The 17,124-nt window shown below is 35.8% G+C and overlaps 1 protein-coding gene across 2 annotated transcripts in view; it reads left to right on the top strand.

Moving 5' to 3' along the window:
• Positions 1-17,124, top strand: part of LOC143251977 (eEF1A lysine and N-terminal methyltransferase) — a 47,009-nt gene that overhangs the window by 5,950 nt on the left and 23,935 nt on the right. For both annotated transcript variants that reach the window (XM_076503412.1, XM_076503413.1), the window contains 3 exons: positions 6,200-6,329; positions 7,989-8,110; positions 10,106-10,234. In XM_076503412.1, coding sequence (XP_076359527.1) covers positions 6,200-6,329; positions 7,989-8,110; positions 10,106-10,234 — 381 coding nt within the window. The remainder of the gene's footprint in view (positions 1-6,199; positions 6,330-7,988; positions 8,111-10,105; positions 10,235-17,124) is intronic.

Here is a 17,124-nt window from a genome sequence, read left to right on the forward strand (position 1 = left end):
AATGATACTGTAAATGTGACGTTGACAAAAAGAATGTGACATTAACAAACAGAAGTTGTAATAAACAATCATTCACTGTGTCAAGCCTGAAAAAGCAAGAGACACTGCATGGGTTCTTTAAACCCATTCTTGAGGCTGAACCTGATTAGTCTGCTGCAGCCAATCAGGTTGAATCAGAATTGTTAACTGAATTGTCAGAGTCATCACTGTGGTCTTCTACCAGTGCTGCCACTACCACCTCAGGTCCAGTCTGGGACATTGGAAGTTACATTTCTGATGATGTCAGCATTGGTAAACAGGTAAGTCGACTCCTCATTATATTAATTTTGCATTAAAAATCATGCAAACACTCTGCATCATTGGCTTTCACAGTGGAGATGGCTACTCTACATTCAACATGCAAAGGGTGCTTTCTGCAAGTACTGCTGTCATTTTGCTTCTGATGGTGCTGGTGTTGAAAGCCAGAAATTGGGCCAACTAGTGAAATTTCCATACACAAGCTGGAAGAATGCTGTTGAAGACTTCAAGGCACATGAATTGAAACAGTATCACCAAGACAGCAAAGAAAAAGCTAACAATTTTCTCCAGGTTGTAAACACAAGTTCATCTGTGCACTTGCAACTTGATGCAACTTACAAGCAAGAAATTGAACAGAACTGGCAATATTTAATGCCTATTATTGATACTGTATTTCTGTGTGGGAGACAGGGTTTAGCTTTGAGGGGAAAATATGATTCTGGTCCAATGTTTGTTGGTGATTCTGATGAGGAGCCCATCAATAATGATGGAAATTTTTAGGCAATTTTGCACTACAGGGCAAAGGGTGATGTCAAGCTTTCAGCAAGCCTTAAGAGTACAAAGGGAAATACTATGTATCTGAGTCCTCAAATTCCAAATGAAATCATCATTGCCTGTAATACTCATGTTCTTGATGCTTTTGTCAACAGGGTTAATGCTGCAAAGTGTTTCTCAATATTAGCTGATGAAACAACAGATATTTCAGGCATTTAACAGTTTTCGCTGTGTGTTAGATATTTGCATGCCAATGACAACTCTGTTGCAATGAGAGAAGATTTTTTGCAATATATGCCTGTTTATGATGTGGCAGGCAGAAACCTGGCTGATGTTATCATAACCAGTCTGACAAAATATGGTATTGACATGGCTTACCTGCGAGGACAAGGGTACGACGGTGCTGCCTCTATGAGTGGAAAATTCAGTGGTGTCCAGAGATACATAACTGATACATTCCCACTTGCACCCTATGTACACTGTAGTGCCCATTCCCTAAACTTGGCAATTTCTGATGCTTGTAAAGAAGTTCCTGTGCAAAATTGCATGGGAGTAATTTCTAGTATTGAAAACTTTCTCAATACACCCAAATGAAGGCACATTTTGAAGTTTGAAAGGTTTCTGCCCTACCCAGTAGGTTGAGAGGCATGACTCATTCATTGTCTTTCTAGAATTAATCTATGTAATTGCAGATGCCCTTGATTACCATATCAGGTTGGCAAGACAGAGATTCTGCCATGCAAGCCAATCAATTGTTGTGTTCTATAATACAGCCAGAATTCATCATCACTCTACTTACCATTACTAAATTGTTTTCCTTTAGTTTACCTCTGTGCAACTTACTGCAGCAACAGAAAATTGATTTAGGTGCTGCGATGCATCACACAGAAATAGTGGAAGATTTAATCCGTTCACTCAGAAATAATACCGTGAATAAAGTTAACAACATTTTTTGTGAGGCTCAAACTCTGTGAGCTTCAAATTGACATCATAATGCCAAGGCAGGCTAAAAGACAGATGTACCATGCTAACCCACAAACCACTAGCCCTGAGGAGTACATTCATATTGTTGTATTTGTACCATTTGTTGATCACTTTCTTTCACAAATACAGTCATGTGAAAAAGTTAGGACACCCTGTGAAACTCTGTGTATTTTTGTAACATTTTTTGGATATATAGATATTTAATCTCAATTTTAACAATACTGAGAGATTATAAGAGTATAACTAAACAATTAAAACTGAAGAAAAGACTTTTCAAGATCTTCCATAAATGTAATTCTACAAAAAATGCATATTCTAACTGAGGAAAAAGTTAGGACACTCCCACATTTATTCCTACTCAAAATGGCTCAACTCACACACAGGTGTATCACACCAGGTGCACATGATTAGAAAATTGTTACTCAGCATATTGAATGAGGCTTGCCCTATTTAAACCTCAGGCATTTAGTTTGGTGTGCTCCTGACTGTTAAAGTGAGAGTGAGCACCATGGTGAGAGCAAAAGAGCTGTTTGAGGCCTTCAGAAAGAAAATTGTAGCAGCTTATGAGTCTGGTTAGAGATTTAAAAAGATCCCAAAAGATTTTGAAATCGGCCATTCCACTGTCCGGAAAATAGTCAACAAGTGGAGGGCTTTCAAAACAACTGCCAACATGCCCAGGTCTGGTCGTCCAAGCAAGTTCACCCCGAGAGCAGACTGCAAGATGCTAAAAGAGGTCTCCAAAAACCCTAAAATGTCATCATGGGACCTACAGCAGGCTCTGGCTACTGTTGATGTGAAAGTGCATGCCTCTACAATCAGAAAGAGACTGCACAAATTTAACTTGCATGGGAGGTGTGCAAGGAGGAAACCTTTGCTCTCTAAGAGAAACATCAAAGCCAGACTGAAGTTTGCCAGAGAGAATGTAGAGAAAGACCAGGACTTCTGGAATAATGTTCTTTGGACAGATGAGTTTAATATTGAATTATTTGGACACCAGAACAGAGGGCATGTTTGGTGTAAACCAAATACAGCATTCCAAGAAAAGAACCTCATACCACATGTGAAGCATGGTGGTGGAAGTGTCATGGTTTGAGGCTGCTTTGCTGCAGCAGGACCTGGACAGCTCACAATAATAGAATCCACCATGAATTCTACTGTGTATCAGAGGGTGCTTAAGGATCATATGAGACCATCTGCACAAAAATTAAAGCTGAAGCAGAACTGGACCCTGCAACACAACAATGATCCAAAACATACCATAAATCCACCAAGGACTAGCTGAAAACTAAGAAATGGAGAGTCCTGGAATGGCCGAGTCAAAGCCCAGATCTTAATTCTATTGAGATGCTGTGGGGTGACTTGAAATGGGCTGTACATGCAAGAAACCCCTCAAACATCTCACAGCTGAAAGAATCCTGCATTGAGGAGTGGGGCAAACTTTCTTCAGACCAGTGTCAGAGACTGGTAGATGGTTACAAGAAGCATCTCACTGCAGTTATTTCAGCCAAAGGGGGTGACACTAGCTATTAGGGGGTAGGGTGTCTTAACTTTTTCCTCAGTTAGAATATGCATTTTTGTAGAACTACATTTACAGAAGATCTTGAAAAGTCTTTTCTTCAGTTTTAATTGTTTAGTTATATTCCTATAATCTCTCAGTATTGTTAAAATTGGGATTAAATATCTATATATCCAAAAAATGTTACACAAATACAAAGGCTTTCATAGGGTGTCCTAACTTCTTCACATAACTATATATGACCATCTGTTCAGTCACAAAACTCTCCTTACAACCTTCATGTGTCTACTACCATCAGAATCTACCACAAAACAGTCAGAACCTACAGCACAGCAATGTGACCAAATTAAAGAGTTGGTCAATATATACAAGGCTGACATTGACAGCACTTCACTAGCTGCAGTAGGTGAACTTAAGGTTTGGTACAAATCACTTGTGAACAAGAGACCAAAAAATGTCGTATATGCAATGTGCAATGCAGAAATGATCCCAGTCATTTCTAGATGTTCAAAGCATTTGCCACTCTGCCTGTGTCAACAAGCTCAGTGGAGCGTTCGTTTTCAACTCTCAGAAGACTAAACACATTTGAGAAATACCATCACTGAAAATTGATTGAATGGCCTGGCCTCATTATACATTCACCGTGATATTAAAGTTGAACCAAACTGTGTTGTAGATGTCCTGGCAGAAACGAACAGGCATTTGAGCCTTTCATAGGTATGTGATTGTGTTTCTCTAGTTTTGACAAAACTTGCTGTATTAAGAGTGTTCAATCAGAAATTTGCATTTGACCATTTGTTGTGTGTGAAATTATCTGCCATGCAATCATGGATCTTTATGAAACTTCACAGGTAGCAACTGAACTTGTCTAAAAAGTTTGGGTCCATGGGGGGAGTTTTAACCCTTTCTTGGCTATGCCCCTGCAGTGACATCAACCTCAGTGAGAATTTGATGATGTGGACCTTGGTGAAAGCATGATAAATGTGTACTGCTAAATACACCAGCTGTCTTAATTCAAGCAAGAGAAGACTGGTAACAAAAGTTACCTGAAGTCATTACCCAAAGGACTCTCTCATCCATGGGATTGAATGTATCCAAGGTTATTGGAAACCATACTCAATACTCTCTTGCTTGATAATTATTATAAAACATCAATTTCTTTAATATATAAATCTCACTTGTGTATGCCATTTTAAAACTGTATTACTAAAGTTGTGTGAATCCTATTTAGACATACACAATGACCAAATATATAATTACTAATTTGAAAACAAATATGTTACTATTAGAGAAATTAATTTTGAATAACATGTACTGTTTTAGCAGTTTATGTATGTATATTATATCAAGAATATTATACACGAGGTGGAGTTTTGTGAAATTAATAGTTGCAAACTGCAATATAACATTCCTTGTTTGTCATGTTATTTGTAAGACATCTGCACAATCTTGCCAAAAGTACAGGCTTTGTTCTTTGGACAATAATGTGAGTTGTTGCTTTGTTTGAAATATATGAATTATTTTGTTTTCCATACAGGTTAAATGTATTATAATTATTACTATAGAAGTATGTTTTGAATTACAACAAAAAAGACAAATATTTTTTAATAATTTCACATCTTTCTTTTGAAGAGAAACATGAACAGTATTACTTAGAACTTCTGATATAAGATATGATAGCTATATGGATCAGAACTTAATTTAAAATCATGTGTATCAGAACAATTCATTATACAAACTGACTAGAAACAGAATAGGCCACTAATCAAGACACCAGAAAACTAAAATTAAAATCATTAGAAAATGTTGAATTATCAGTTTGATATCTTCATTGTAACAGAATTTTTGGTCATAATCCCATTAATATTTCACAAGTTTTTGTCTGTTTAGTATATTTGAGTTAGTTCTGTTTGTTAATAATATGTTCACAGATGTGGAGGGTTGGGTCAAAGTGTGCATGCTACAACCCTGTACAGAGTGCCATTTAACATGATATTAAGCATTTGATGTTAGAGGTATCACAATTTTGTGTTACCCTATGCTGCTGATTTCATAACAGTTTATGTTAGAGTATAGAATGTACTAGATATACAGGAAGACAGAAGAATTTGAGATATGTATTTTGGAGGTTATAGAGGTTATCAAATACAGTTTGCAAACTGTACAATCTATGAATGTATTTTTATTATTCACATTAACTTCACCTTGCACATTGACTTCTCTAAGTCAGGATACTTTGATGTTTTCCAGACATCATGAGTACAAAAGCTTTAGCAAATTCTTTTTTGTATACAACAAACTGTACTGTTAACTATAAGCTTATCCAGTTTTGTAAAGATGCTCTTTGTAAATTTGGCATTATAAATAATCAACATTATTTCAACATGAGGTTTGTTGGCCAAATGATCATTAAAATGTAGTGGAACTAAGTTTAGGAGAAATATTTAGTATGTTATTTGTATAGTATGGAAGTGTTTCAACTCATTAGCTCTTTGGATCCACATAGAATATTAATACACAAAAATGAGTACACTTATAAGTAGTTGTGTATTTACAATGGTGAGCATTCTACTTTAGTTACTAAAAGATATTGTCAATTGATAAATTGATACAAACTGGCTAATTATCTACATTGATGTAATGTATCTGATTACTTAGAAAAGGGGTGGGGGAGTGAAAGTAAAAGTGATTTATTTAAATTATTTATATAACTTTAGGGAAAATATTCATTTTAACTAAATGTTAAATATTGGGTTTGTTTAATGGTAGTCCTCTAATGACTCATTATTAAGTTTAAAGGTGTATGATGCTAAAATCTGGTGTTTGATTTCTATAGTGGACTCAGCACATATAGCCCATTATATATAGCTCTACTCTTAAAAACAACTAATTTTTTTTGTCTGTAAGGGGTTGGATAGTTCGTATTCATCGATGTACAGATGCAGAAGAAGAATCTGATGAAGGTCAATCATCTGTGATATTTCCAGTTTTTATGGTGGTTTGTACTAAGTTCAAGAAACTCCCAGGAACACAAAGTGTAAGGGATATTTTTTAATACTTGATATGGAATTGAGTTGGTTGATCAATATGGGTATTCATCAACATATAGTCGTAATGATATCATTTGTTTAAGGAAAATGTTTCTCGTGCGATAATTGATGTTGCAATTCTTTGTTCCATGATACCTTGATTGCAAAAACTTGTAATTAAAATTAATTAATGAGTGAAATAATGTTTATGTAATTCAAAATATTAATTATAAAATACTGACAATTTTTTCAACCATGTATTTTGTCTAAGTCAATTTTTTAAAGTCTTTCCACTGCTTTTGTTCTTCAAACTCAAACAGTGTTATTGGTAATAAAACCTAGTGCTTAACAATTACCATACATTTGTGTTGTAGATAAAAAATGTATAGTATCACATATATCAATACTGTTGGAAGTAGTAACTCTGAAGGAAAATTCACTAAGTCAAAGTGATTGAAAGGTAACAACAAGTAAAACATTTTCTTAGATTCCTCCCACTTCTTTATAGAGTTAGGAATAGATGTGAATTGATTGGTCTGATATCTTCTGTAGGGTATTTTGAAAAGTAGGATTACTTAATTAGGCTTCAAAATCAGTAACATTTAACTTTATTTGCATACAGAGCTATGATCAGTAGAAGAATGTTCATGATTGCAAAAAGACTTTAAGAAACAAAAAGAGCTTGCAGGTTAAGTCTACATATTTCTGTAGTTTATCTTGAGTTTCTTTGTTCATTTTTATAAAAGTTAAAAGTATTGTAAAACTTGCATGCAAACAGAATCTTACCATTGCCATGATTTATGGCAATTTTAACAATGTACCATTTTTTCATTTGTATTTTATGAAGAATGAACACCTTGAATAATTGACTATAAATTAATAACAGATATTTTGTTTTTTCTGTGTAATGTTGGTAGGTATATTTGCTTTTAAATATACAGTGTGTGTACTATGTGTTATTTGCTAGATTTAAAAATATTTAGTGACTAAGAACTTGTATTTGCCAAAGGTGAAACTAGAAGCAAACAAATCAGCTATGTTTGGTACTTTTAATTGTATGGAAATACAGATACATATACAAATAATTGGAACAACTCTAGAAAAGTAACAAAATGTAAAGTTTGAGAAATAGTGTTATATAATTATATAGTTTGTAACATTTAAATGTATTTTGGGGGATTGCAGTACAAAATTTCCCAATTGGAAAGGCCTAATGCTCATTTCCAAAGTATATATGAAGATCCATGGTAGGTTAGAATAATTCCATGCATCAAGGAAGCATAGCAATTTGGATAGTTTCTTTATTGTGATAATATTTTAAATTTCTCATTAAATGTGATTCTGTTTAAAGAGTTGTGGAAACATTAAATGATTTTCTGGTTTTTAAACAGTAATACATTACAATATAATTTGAATATCTATATAAAAACTACTATTTATTTATTAGTTAAAATGCATTAGAAAGTACTGAACTTGAACCAGTTATTAGTCTGGATTGTAAAGACATGTTGAGCATCCTTCCTTGTTTTGGAGTATTTAGTTTAAGAATTCACAAATCAGTGATTTTACATTTACAAGTTAGTAGCTGTAAAAATCATTAGACCCTAATTTAGAATAATTTAAATTACAAAGTTAATCATTTTATATATTTTTTCATGTTCCTCCAGGTGCTTGAGTTGTGCTTGAGTGAAGATGGATTACCTGTTCGATTAGAATCCCCAGATGCTGTGATAAAATCTATTCAGTCTTTACAGCACTATGCTTTTCTTCGTTCCAAGCTAACATCTAAGTAAGCTAATACCGTATTCTATATTATTACTTTAACTTTTGATATGAGTTAAAATGCTTTTTTCCTCATGGCTAAAACCAGCCATTCAGGTGTTGTACCAAAAATTAACCAGAAACAAACTTTATTATGAGAAGTTATCTGTTATGAATAGTGTAAACCTTGTATAATTTTAGTAATATACAAGTTACTCTAAACATATGTTATTAAAAGCAAAAATTATAAAATACGTTACTTTTCAATGGACATTATAATTCTCTTTTTAACATATAGTTCTTTTACAAAGCATTTTGAATTTATAATTTATGTTTTAGCTATAGTTAAAGACAAACTAAAGAGAAAGAACGTGCAAAAGACTAGACCATATTACTTTGGAAACAGGCATTCATAGCTTTGTCTTAAAATGATTACAGATTATATTTAACTTCTTGGCCCAGCATTTCCAAGAGCATTAAGGCGTGTGGCTCGTAATCTGATGGTTGCGGGTTTGCATCCCGTCGCACCAAACATGCTCACTTTTTCAGCCATGGGGGCATTATAATGTGACAGTCAATCCCACTATTTGTTGGTAAAAGAGTAGCCCAAGAGTTGGCAGTGGGTGGTGATGACTAGCTGCCTTCCCTCTAGTCTTACACTGCTAAATTAGGGACGGCTAGCACAGATAGCTCTCGAGTAACTTTGTGCGAAATTCAAAAACAAACAATTTAACTTCTTATCAAACCAAAGTTTCTATATACTATATAGATCAGAACTAAAAGATAACCTAATAATGAACATAGAATGCATTGTTTCATCAGCTTGAGTACCCTTCTCGCCCTTGGTTATATTTTGACTATGATCTCACAAGTATCTCATGAGCTTGGGTCATCCAAGAAGGCTTCCATTAGCTTTATATCCATTTAATAAAGTAACATTGCAAAAAACAACATATATAATAATACAGTATGAAAAATTAATAAGAATATATATTCTAACCAGTAAAACTAATAAAGAAACAAAAAATATAACTTGCATACAGAATACATAAAAACTAGGTGTTTGCTTTAATATAATTTATTTCATTTCCCTTGGTAAACTTGACATGGCTATATGTAAAATACAATATCATTCCTACCCCACCCTTAACAGTGACTTGTAGCAAGTGACAGCCCATTGAATGGCTCTGACAATGTAACTTTATATTGACATTTAAAATAACGTACTATAAGACGTTACTACTTAACTGTAGAATAAAATAACAGGAAGCTATAGATAGTGCAGCAAAATCTAATGTTTATGAAGATAAATAAAGTATAAATTATATAGTAATTAGTAACATTATTGACACTGCAATAAGAAACATTTACTGAATATATTCTTATGTTAGATACTTTAAACATTGTGTGCTTTATCTCTATTTATTTCTGTAATCCAAGTTTTCAAAATGAGGTGTGAGCCAATTTCATTTCTTTTTTTTTTTTTTTTTATCATGAACTGAAGTCTATTTGCTTTAAATTTATTTTGACAAATGTTATAAATATAGTGTATGAAAATTAGTGGTTTGAAAACTCAACTTATTTGTTCCTTTTCAACTAAAATATCTGTGACAACTACCATTTTTCTTACATTTTGAAACTTCATACAAAATACCAAAGTGGCATCAGTTTTATTTTTATGCTAATGAAAAATATATTTATAACATGTGATTTCCTGTTTTCAGTTATTTATATATGTTTGTAAATATTATGCTGGTAGCAACTGCTCACTATAAAATATTCCAATTTAAAAGGCATGAATGTTGCCATATAGAGTTTATATTTCAGTTTAATGACCATTGTATTTTTTGTTGTATACACTACCCTAAGCCAGTCTTCAAAGTGATTTTATACAATCACTTTTAGGATTTAATGACAACTGAGTATATATATACTGTTGTTATGTAGCATTCTAAAGAGAGGAACTAGTGTGTCAGCTTTATTAAAGAAAGTATTTTTCAAATCATACTTTTTGCTTATGTAGACACCTCGAAGAAGTTACAGTGGATTTATGTGATCCACAAAATGAATTCCCTCGATATAGTTTGTTTGTGGTGGATAGAAGAAAAGCATCATCTTTAAAGTTTGCTATTTTCATTGTTCCTCAAGGTAGGTAGGTATCATTATATAAGGTAGGTTGGATGAATTGTCACATGATGTTTTACTGTACTAATTATGTTTCAACTTTTATTTTTGTACAAAACTAGACTGCACTGATGATATATTTAACTTTTAAAAATTAGTTAAGTTGAAATGTGAAATTTCTAATTTTTCAAACAACGTTTTTAACTCCTTTTACTACCATCTTTGTGAAAATAACCAGTTGCTTGCTGATTTATTAAGTAGTAGGGAAAATACCAAAACTGTTAGTAATCCTATAAAGTGCATTAATCCTCTTGATACAGGTAGGTCAAAATGCACATCATGACATTTTTATAGTTACATTCAAAATGTAATTAAACTATTGTCAATGTATATCAATAAACCTGGCATTAAAAAAGTGGTTTAGAATTCAAACTTTTAATATTATTTTTGAGCTTTAATTTCAAAAGGAAATATTAGATAAATGCTGTAAATTGTGGGTTCAAAGCACCATTACACCAAAAATGCTAGCCCTTTCAATTGTGGGAGCATTATAAAGTGATGGGCAGTCCAATTATTCACTGATAAGTGTAGATCAAGAGTTGACTGTATGGTAGATACTAGGTGCAGTCTTTTCTGGTCTATTACTATTAAATTAGGGACAGCTAGCATAGATAACTTTTATGTAGCTTTGTTGAAATTCGAAGTGGCATATTTTCCATTTTAGAATTTCTTTTAATCTTTATGTTAGTTTGTAAGTTTCCAAGAACTTGTATGTTAGATATCCTAAAGCTAAAATGAAAACTTATAACATCCATTCTTCTTGCTTTAATGAGCTGTATGCCATAAACTCAAATGACACACCCTTTCAAGCATATACTATCTTTGATACATGTAAATAACACTTTTTGGCACGTTCCCCTTGTGACTGTGGTAAGTCTATGGATTTACAACACTAAAATCAAGGGGTTCAATCCCCCTCAGTGGACACAGCAGATAGTTCGATGTGGCTTTTGACATTTATTATTGAGTTATTTATAACCAATAGAAAGATATTTTAATTGATTGCTTCCTTATTTGGTTAGATTATTTTTGTGATTAGTTTTGAGTTATTCTGTGTCAATTTTCTAGTTTACTATAGCTAAGATCATCTTGACAAGATAAGAAAATTATTTTAACACAAATATAGCTTAGTTAGAAAGCCATTTAAATTATATTAGTTTTGGATGTTTTTTTTTTTGTATCTACATATTTTGTGTCCTAAGTTACATATTTAGAATAAATAATTAAGTACTAACAACACCTCTGCAAAAAATAATTAACTTTCATCAAGACTTTGAAAGTAAAAAATGTAAGACCCATATTTAAGAACTACCATGTATAAATTAGAAGTGTATTAGATTAAAAGTTATTCTGTAGCAGTAGGACATCTCATGAGTGCAGCATGTTGTAACTTGATTGATTGTGTTGTTAATTTGATGCTATGTTTACATAAATCATTCTGGCTGTGATAATTTTTGAGAATAATCTAAGTGACAGTAAAACAATAAATCTAAATGACCAGTATATTTGAATTATATTAGCTTTTGATATAAGAATAAATAATGTGTAATTGTTTGTAATGATATTTAGTCATTCCTGAAAGAGAATTTCTAATTAATGTAGTTTTATTTTGCATGTTTTAGTGATGGCTGTTAAAATATTAACCAGATGGAATGAATCTGTATTCAATTTATGGTCGAAAAAATAACAGATAAAATATAACATTTTATTTAAAAAATTTATATTCATTTAGAAGGTTCTTGAAGTTATGCAAATAAAAAAATTGTAAAATAAAAGAAATGGTATTCTTAATCTATCATCAAAATTACCTTGCACTCAGACTATTCAGAGTCTGAATTTGGCTCTGATTTTATTAATTCTTAGATTGACTATTTAGCTTAACAACTGATGTTTTGTGAGTGAAAGGCTTCTGATATTTTCTAGAAGCTTGCTACATTTCACGAAGGTACACTCACTACATTGGATATTAAGTATAGTTCCATGGTTACATAGTAGGTGTTTAATGCTAAAAATTGTGTTTTTATCATATCATTTATTATACCTCAAGAAATTCTTTAAGGTGTGGTAAGAACAGTATTTACTTGAAGTAGAACAGTAATGCCTACTGTAAGTTGTCAAATCATTACTTCTTTTATTATAATAAATCTGAAATATCCCAAGAATGCTTGTTTTGATTTTGAACACACTCTAGTGTCAACAGAGCAAAATCTTTTCAATGTTCATCATCATGAAACAAAAATCCTGCACTTAACAGGAATCTCCTCGGTGTGAATTCCTGTATGTGATGAGGGGACCTCCCAGGGAAGGTTCTGTTCTATCTGGTTATCTTCTCTGGGATCTAAACATACAGTGAAGGGGAGGAGAGGATCCTGGTGGTTGAGGGGTCTAACCCTAACACACCACTTTGGCCTCGAATTCCTGTAGACGGGCGGCCTTTGGGTGGCCCCCCTTGGGTCAATCGGCTGGTCCACTTGGGCTAGAGTCAACCAAGTACCAGTGTTGGAAGTTCTCAACGGGTGTTGTGGACATTGTGCCTGATGCTGGTGTTTGGGTATAGTGCTCACGAAACCCTGGCATTGCTGCATTGTCCTTGCATGACTTTGTAGTGCGTCCCCTTGTAGGGCTCCATGATAGGTGGGGTCAGTGGATACTGAAATTTTTCTTTTCCTATGGATCCTCCAAAAATTTAAATAAAATTGTAAAAAACAGTCAATGGGTAAGTGACCACGCCTTGAATACTCAGAACAGCAATCTTCAACATCAGTAACACACGCACCTCATTTTCTTATATTACATTCTCTTTCGGAAAAACCTTTAGGGCAAATGCCCCATTTTTTTATTCAAAAGGGACTAGAGGGACTTGCTGGCTCTCCAAAGTCAGTAAAGAAACTTCAATCTGGTGACATATTGGTTGAAACATCCACATTCCAACACAGTGAACTCCTCTTGAATTCAAAGGCAATTTGGGATATACCTATTGAGGTTACACCCATGCTTCCTTGAATTCTTCACAAGGAGTTATTGTTGAAAGGGATTTGAAAAATGTTCCCGAGTCAGAGATTTTGCTGGTCTCTCCACTCAAGGAGTTTCTGCAGTGAGGCGATCTCCACTCGCAAAGATGGAGTTACACTGCCAACAAATACCCTTGTTTTAACATTTACTTCACCACGCACCTGCCACCATCAAGGCAGGTTATCTCATTTGCAGGGTTCGCCATACATACCAAACCCTCTTCGATGTTTCCAATGTCAGAGATTCGCCACTCAAAGACATCTTGTCATGGTTCCCTGACATGTGCTCGCTGTGGAGGCAAAGACCACGATGCCTATGACTGTGACATGAACCCACATTGCATAAACTGCAATGGTTCTCACCCTCTTACTTTCATTCTTGCCCAAAATGGTTGGAGGAAAAGAGGTCCAGCTTTTGAAAACGACACATAACATTAGTTATCCTGAGGCTCGGAAATTGCTGTCCACAACTCCATCTCGGACATATGCTGCTGCATTCATTCCACAACTACAGTGGGAGTGCAGACAGATCTCTCTGTACCTCCAAGAGAATCGTTTTCAAAACAAATGAAAAGCCTTTTGACCTCCGTGGTTAAAAGGTTGATGAATCGACTTCCACACCCATCTCTGTTCCTCCCATACCTTCCAACAAACCTCAAGATCCACGCCCTTCAGTTTCAAATACAGGCATTTCTTCTGATACATCTTTTTCTCCCACCACAAGAGACAAAACAATTATTCGTTCACGTCCTCAGTCACTGGATTCCCCTTCCAATAACAAAAACCTGCCCACCCGACCCAGAGCAGGATCCATGGAGGTTGATAGACCTCCTCCGACTAAAGACAGTAAAGAAAAAAAGACGGGTCGTAAACCGAAGGGTTCTCCAGCCCCTTCACCTACCCGTTCTTAAAAATGGCCACCTTGATACAATGGAACTGTCGAGGTTTATGTTCTAATCTGGATGATATCAAAACGCTGATTGCTTCCTACCATCCTGTTTGTCTTTCTTTACAAGAAACATTTCTCAAAACTGCTGATACTGTCTCCATTCGGCAGTTTTCTCTGTACAGAAATGACAGGTTGTGTGATGATCGAGTACATGGAGGGGTGGCACTGTTGGTTGATCAACATGAGCCCACCCTGTCTTTGTCACTCAACACACCCTTGGAGGCTGTAGCCATCCGTGTTTCCTTGGGTCATACCATCACTGTTTGTTCTCTGTACCTGTCCCCTGGAGAGACATATGATCAATCAGATCTTGATGCTCTCGTTGAACAGTTGCCATCTCCATTTCTAATCCTCTGGGATTTTAATGGACATCATCCCCTCTGGGGAAGTGCTATTATTGATGGGAGGGGTTGATCTGTAGAGCGGATGCTCTCTGATCACAATCTTTCTCTTTTCAACACTTGTTCTTCCACTTACTTTCATGCACCTAGTCAGTCCTTTACCGCTATTGATCTCTCAGTTTGCTCCCCTTCATTATTCTCCCATTTTTCATGGAGGGTTGACAGTAATCCACTAGGCAGTGATCATTTTCCGATCCTTTTGAGAGAGACTGGCCGTGGTCGATGCCACCCTACCCACGTGCCCCGGTGGAAGCTGGATCAGGCAGACTGGTCCACTTCCACTGCTCTTGCAGAATTTGATCCTGCCATTGTAAATCAGCCATCAATAGACGACTGTGTAGCAGCGGTAACTGACTGTACTACACATGCAGCTGCTCAGTGTATTCCTAAAACCTCGACACGTTTTCCACGATATCCTCGTCTGTGGTGGAATCCTCCTTGCCACTTAGCACGGAAGGCTCAAAAATGGGCCTAGGATACTTTTTGTAGATATCCCACACTTTCAAACCGGGTTGCTTTCCAACGGGCCCGTGCACATGCTAGGTGGGTAAGACGTCAAAGCCAGAAGGAATCTTGGATTAAGTTCACAACCAGCATATCTTCTACCACCAGTTCCAAGATCATATGGGACAGGATTCAAAGGTTAATGGGCACTACAATTCTGTCCCCTCTCAATCTTACTCTCTGATGGTCAGGAGGTGACTGATGTTCGGAACATTGCTAACACTCTAGGTGAAAGCTTTTGCTGGGTATCTAGCACTTCTGCTTGTTCCTCCACCTTCCTGGCCATCAAGACTCGGGCAGAGCGATCACCTCTTTCCTTTCGAACTGACTGTTTCTTTGAGTATAATTGTCCCTTTACTCTGGTGGAACTAAAAATGGCCATCGGTCTGCCAGTACGTCTGTTGGACCTGATGATATTCATTATGACATGCTGCACCATCTATCTCCTGCTTCTCTTGATGTCCTTCTGATTGTTTTCAACCGGATCTGGCAGGAGAATGTTTTTCCTGATGCCTGGCACCAGGCTATTATTTTACCTTTCTCTAAGCCAGGGAAAGATCCCAAGATTCCTTCAAACTACCGTCCAATTGCTTTGACGAGCTGTCTCTGTAAGACATTAGAAAGGATGGTTAATGCTCGTCTTGTTTGGTTCCTTGAATCAAACAACCTCCTCTCACCCACTCAGTGTCGGTTCCATTGACAGCACTCCACCACAGACCACCTAATTCATCTTGAAACATCTATCAGAGAAGCCTTTCTCAACTGCCAACATCTTGTATCAATATTCTTTTACATAGAGAAGGCTTACAACACAACATGGAGGTATGTCGTTTTGTGAGACCTCCATACATATGGGTTACGTGGCCATCTACCCATGTTTATTAAAAAAATTTTAATGGAGATTCCAAGTTCGTGTGGGTTCGAACTTTCCCGTTCTTTTGTACAGAAACTTGGAGTCCCTCAAGGCTGTGTATTGAGTGTTACACTCTTCAGTATAAAGATAAATGCCATCACTGAACAACTCCCTCTCACTGTTGCGAATGGGCTGTATGTCGACGACTTTCACATCTCATGTCAGTCGTCAAACATGAGATATATTGAGCGGCAACTACAAACTGCCCTCAATTGTGTAATGGAAGTGGACTCTGGCAAACAGCTTTAATTTCTCTCTCTCAAAACTGTATGCATGCACTTTTGCCGTCGACGGGTATTTACCCTGATCCTGAACTTCATATCGGTGAAGTTTTGCTGCCAGTGGTCCCGAGAACAAGTTCTTGGGGCTTATCTTTGATCATAAACTGACCTTTATACCACACTTAAAGCAGCTTCGGTCAAATGCACAAGAGCACTGAACATCCTCCGTGTTCTCTCTTCTACCAGTTGGGGCAGATTTCTGTTCAATGTTAAAGGTATATCGTGCTCTTATTAGATCGAAACTTGATTATAGATCAATGGTCTATGGCTCTGCCAGACCTCGCCTTAAAGATGCTGGACCCTATTCATCACCAAGGACTTGACTCTGCACTGGGGCTTTCCGCACCTCTCCAGTTCAAAGTATATACATTGAATCTCATGAACCTTCTCTACACCTTCGCCGTTTGCAACTATCTTTACAATATACTTCAAACTTCATTCCTTACCAAAGCATCCCACCTGGAAATGTGTTTTCCTTCCTCAGTGGGCAGTACTTTTCAGAACAGACGATCTGTCATTGCTCCGTTTGGCCTTTGCATCCAGGTGCAATTGGATGAATTGGGTCTGTCCTTGGATAACATTGCAGATTCCACAGATCGGCCCATCCCACCGTGGCTTATTACAGCCCCCAAATGTGACCTTTCTTTCAGTCACCTAAAAAAGGCAGATACTCCAGATTGGAAGTACCATCTTTTATTCAATGAATATCTTTCAAACAATCATTCAGTTCCCATTTATACAGATGGTTCCAAATCAGGTAATTCAGTGGGCTCTGCTATGGTTTGCATGTAATTAATTG

This window comes from Tachypleus tridentatus, chromosome 6 (genome assembly GCF_004210375.1).
Source record: "Tachypleus tridentatus isolate NWPU-2018 chromosome 6, ASM421037v1, whole genome shotgun sequence".
In the NCBI taxonomy this organism is placed as follows: domain Eukaryota; kingdom Metazoa; phylum Arthropoda; class Merostomata; order Xiphosura; family Limulidae; genus Tachypleus; species Tachypleus tridentatus.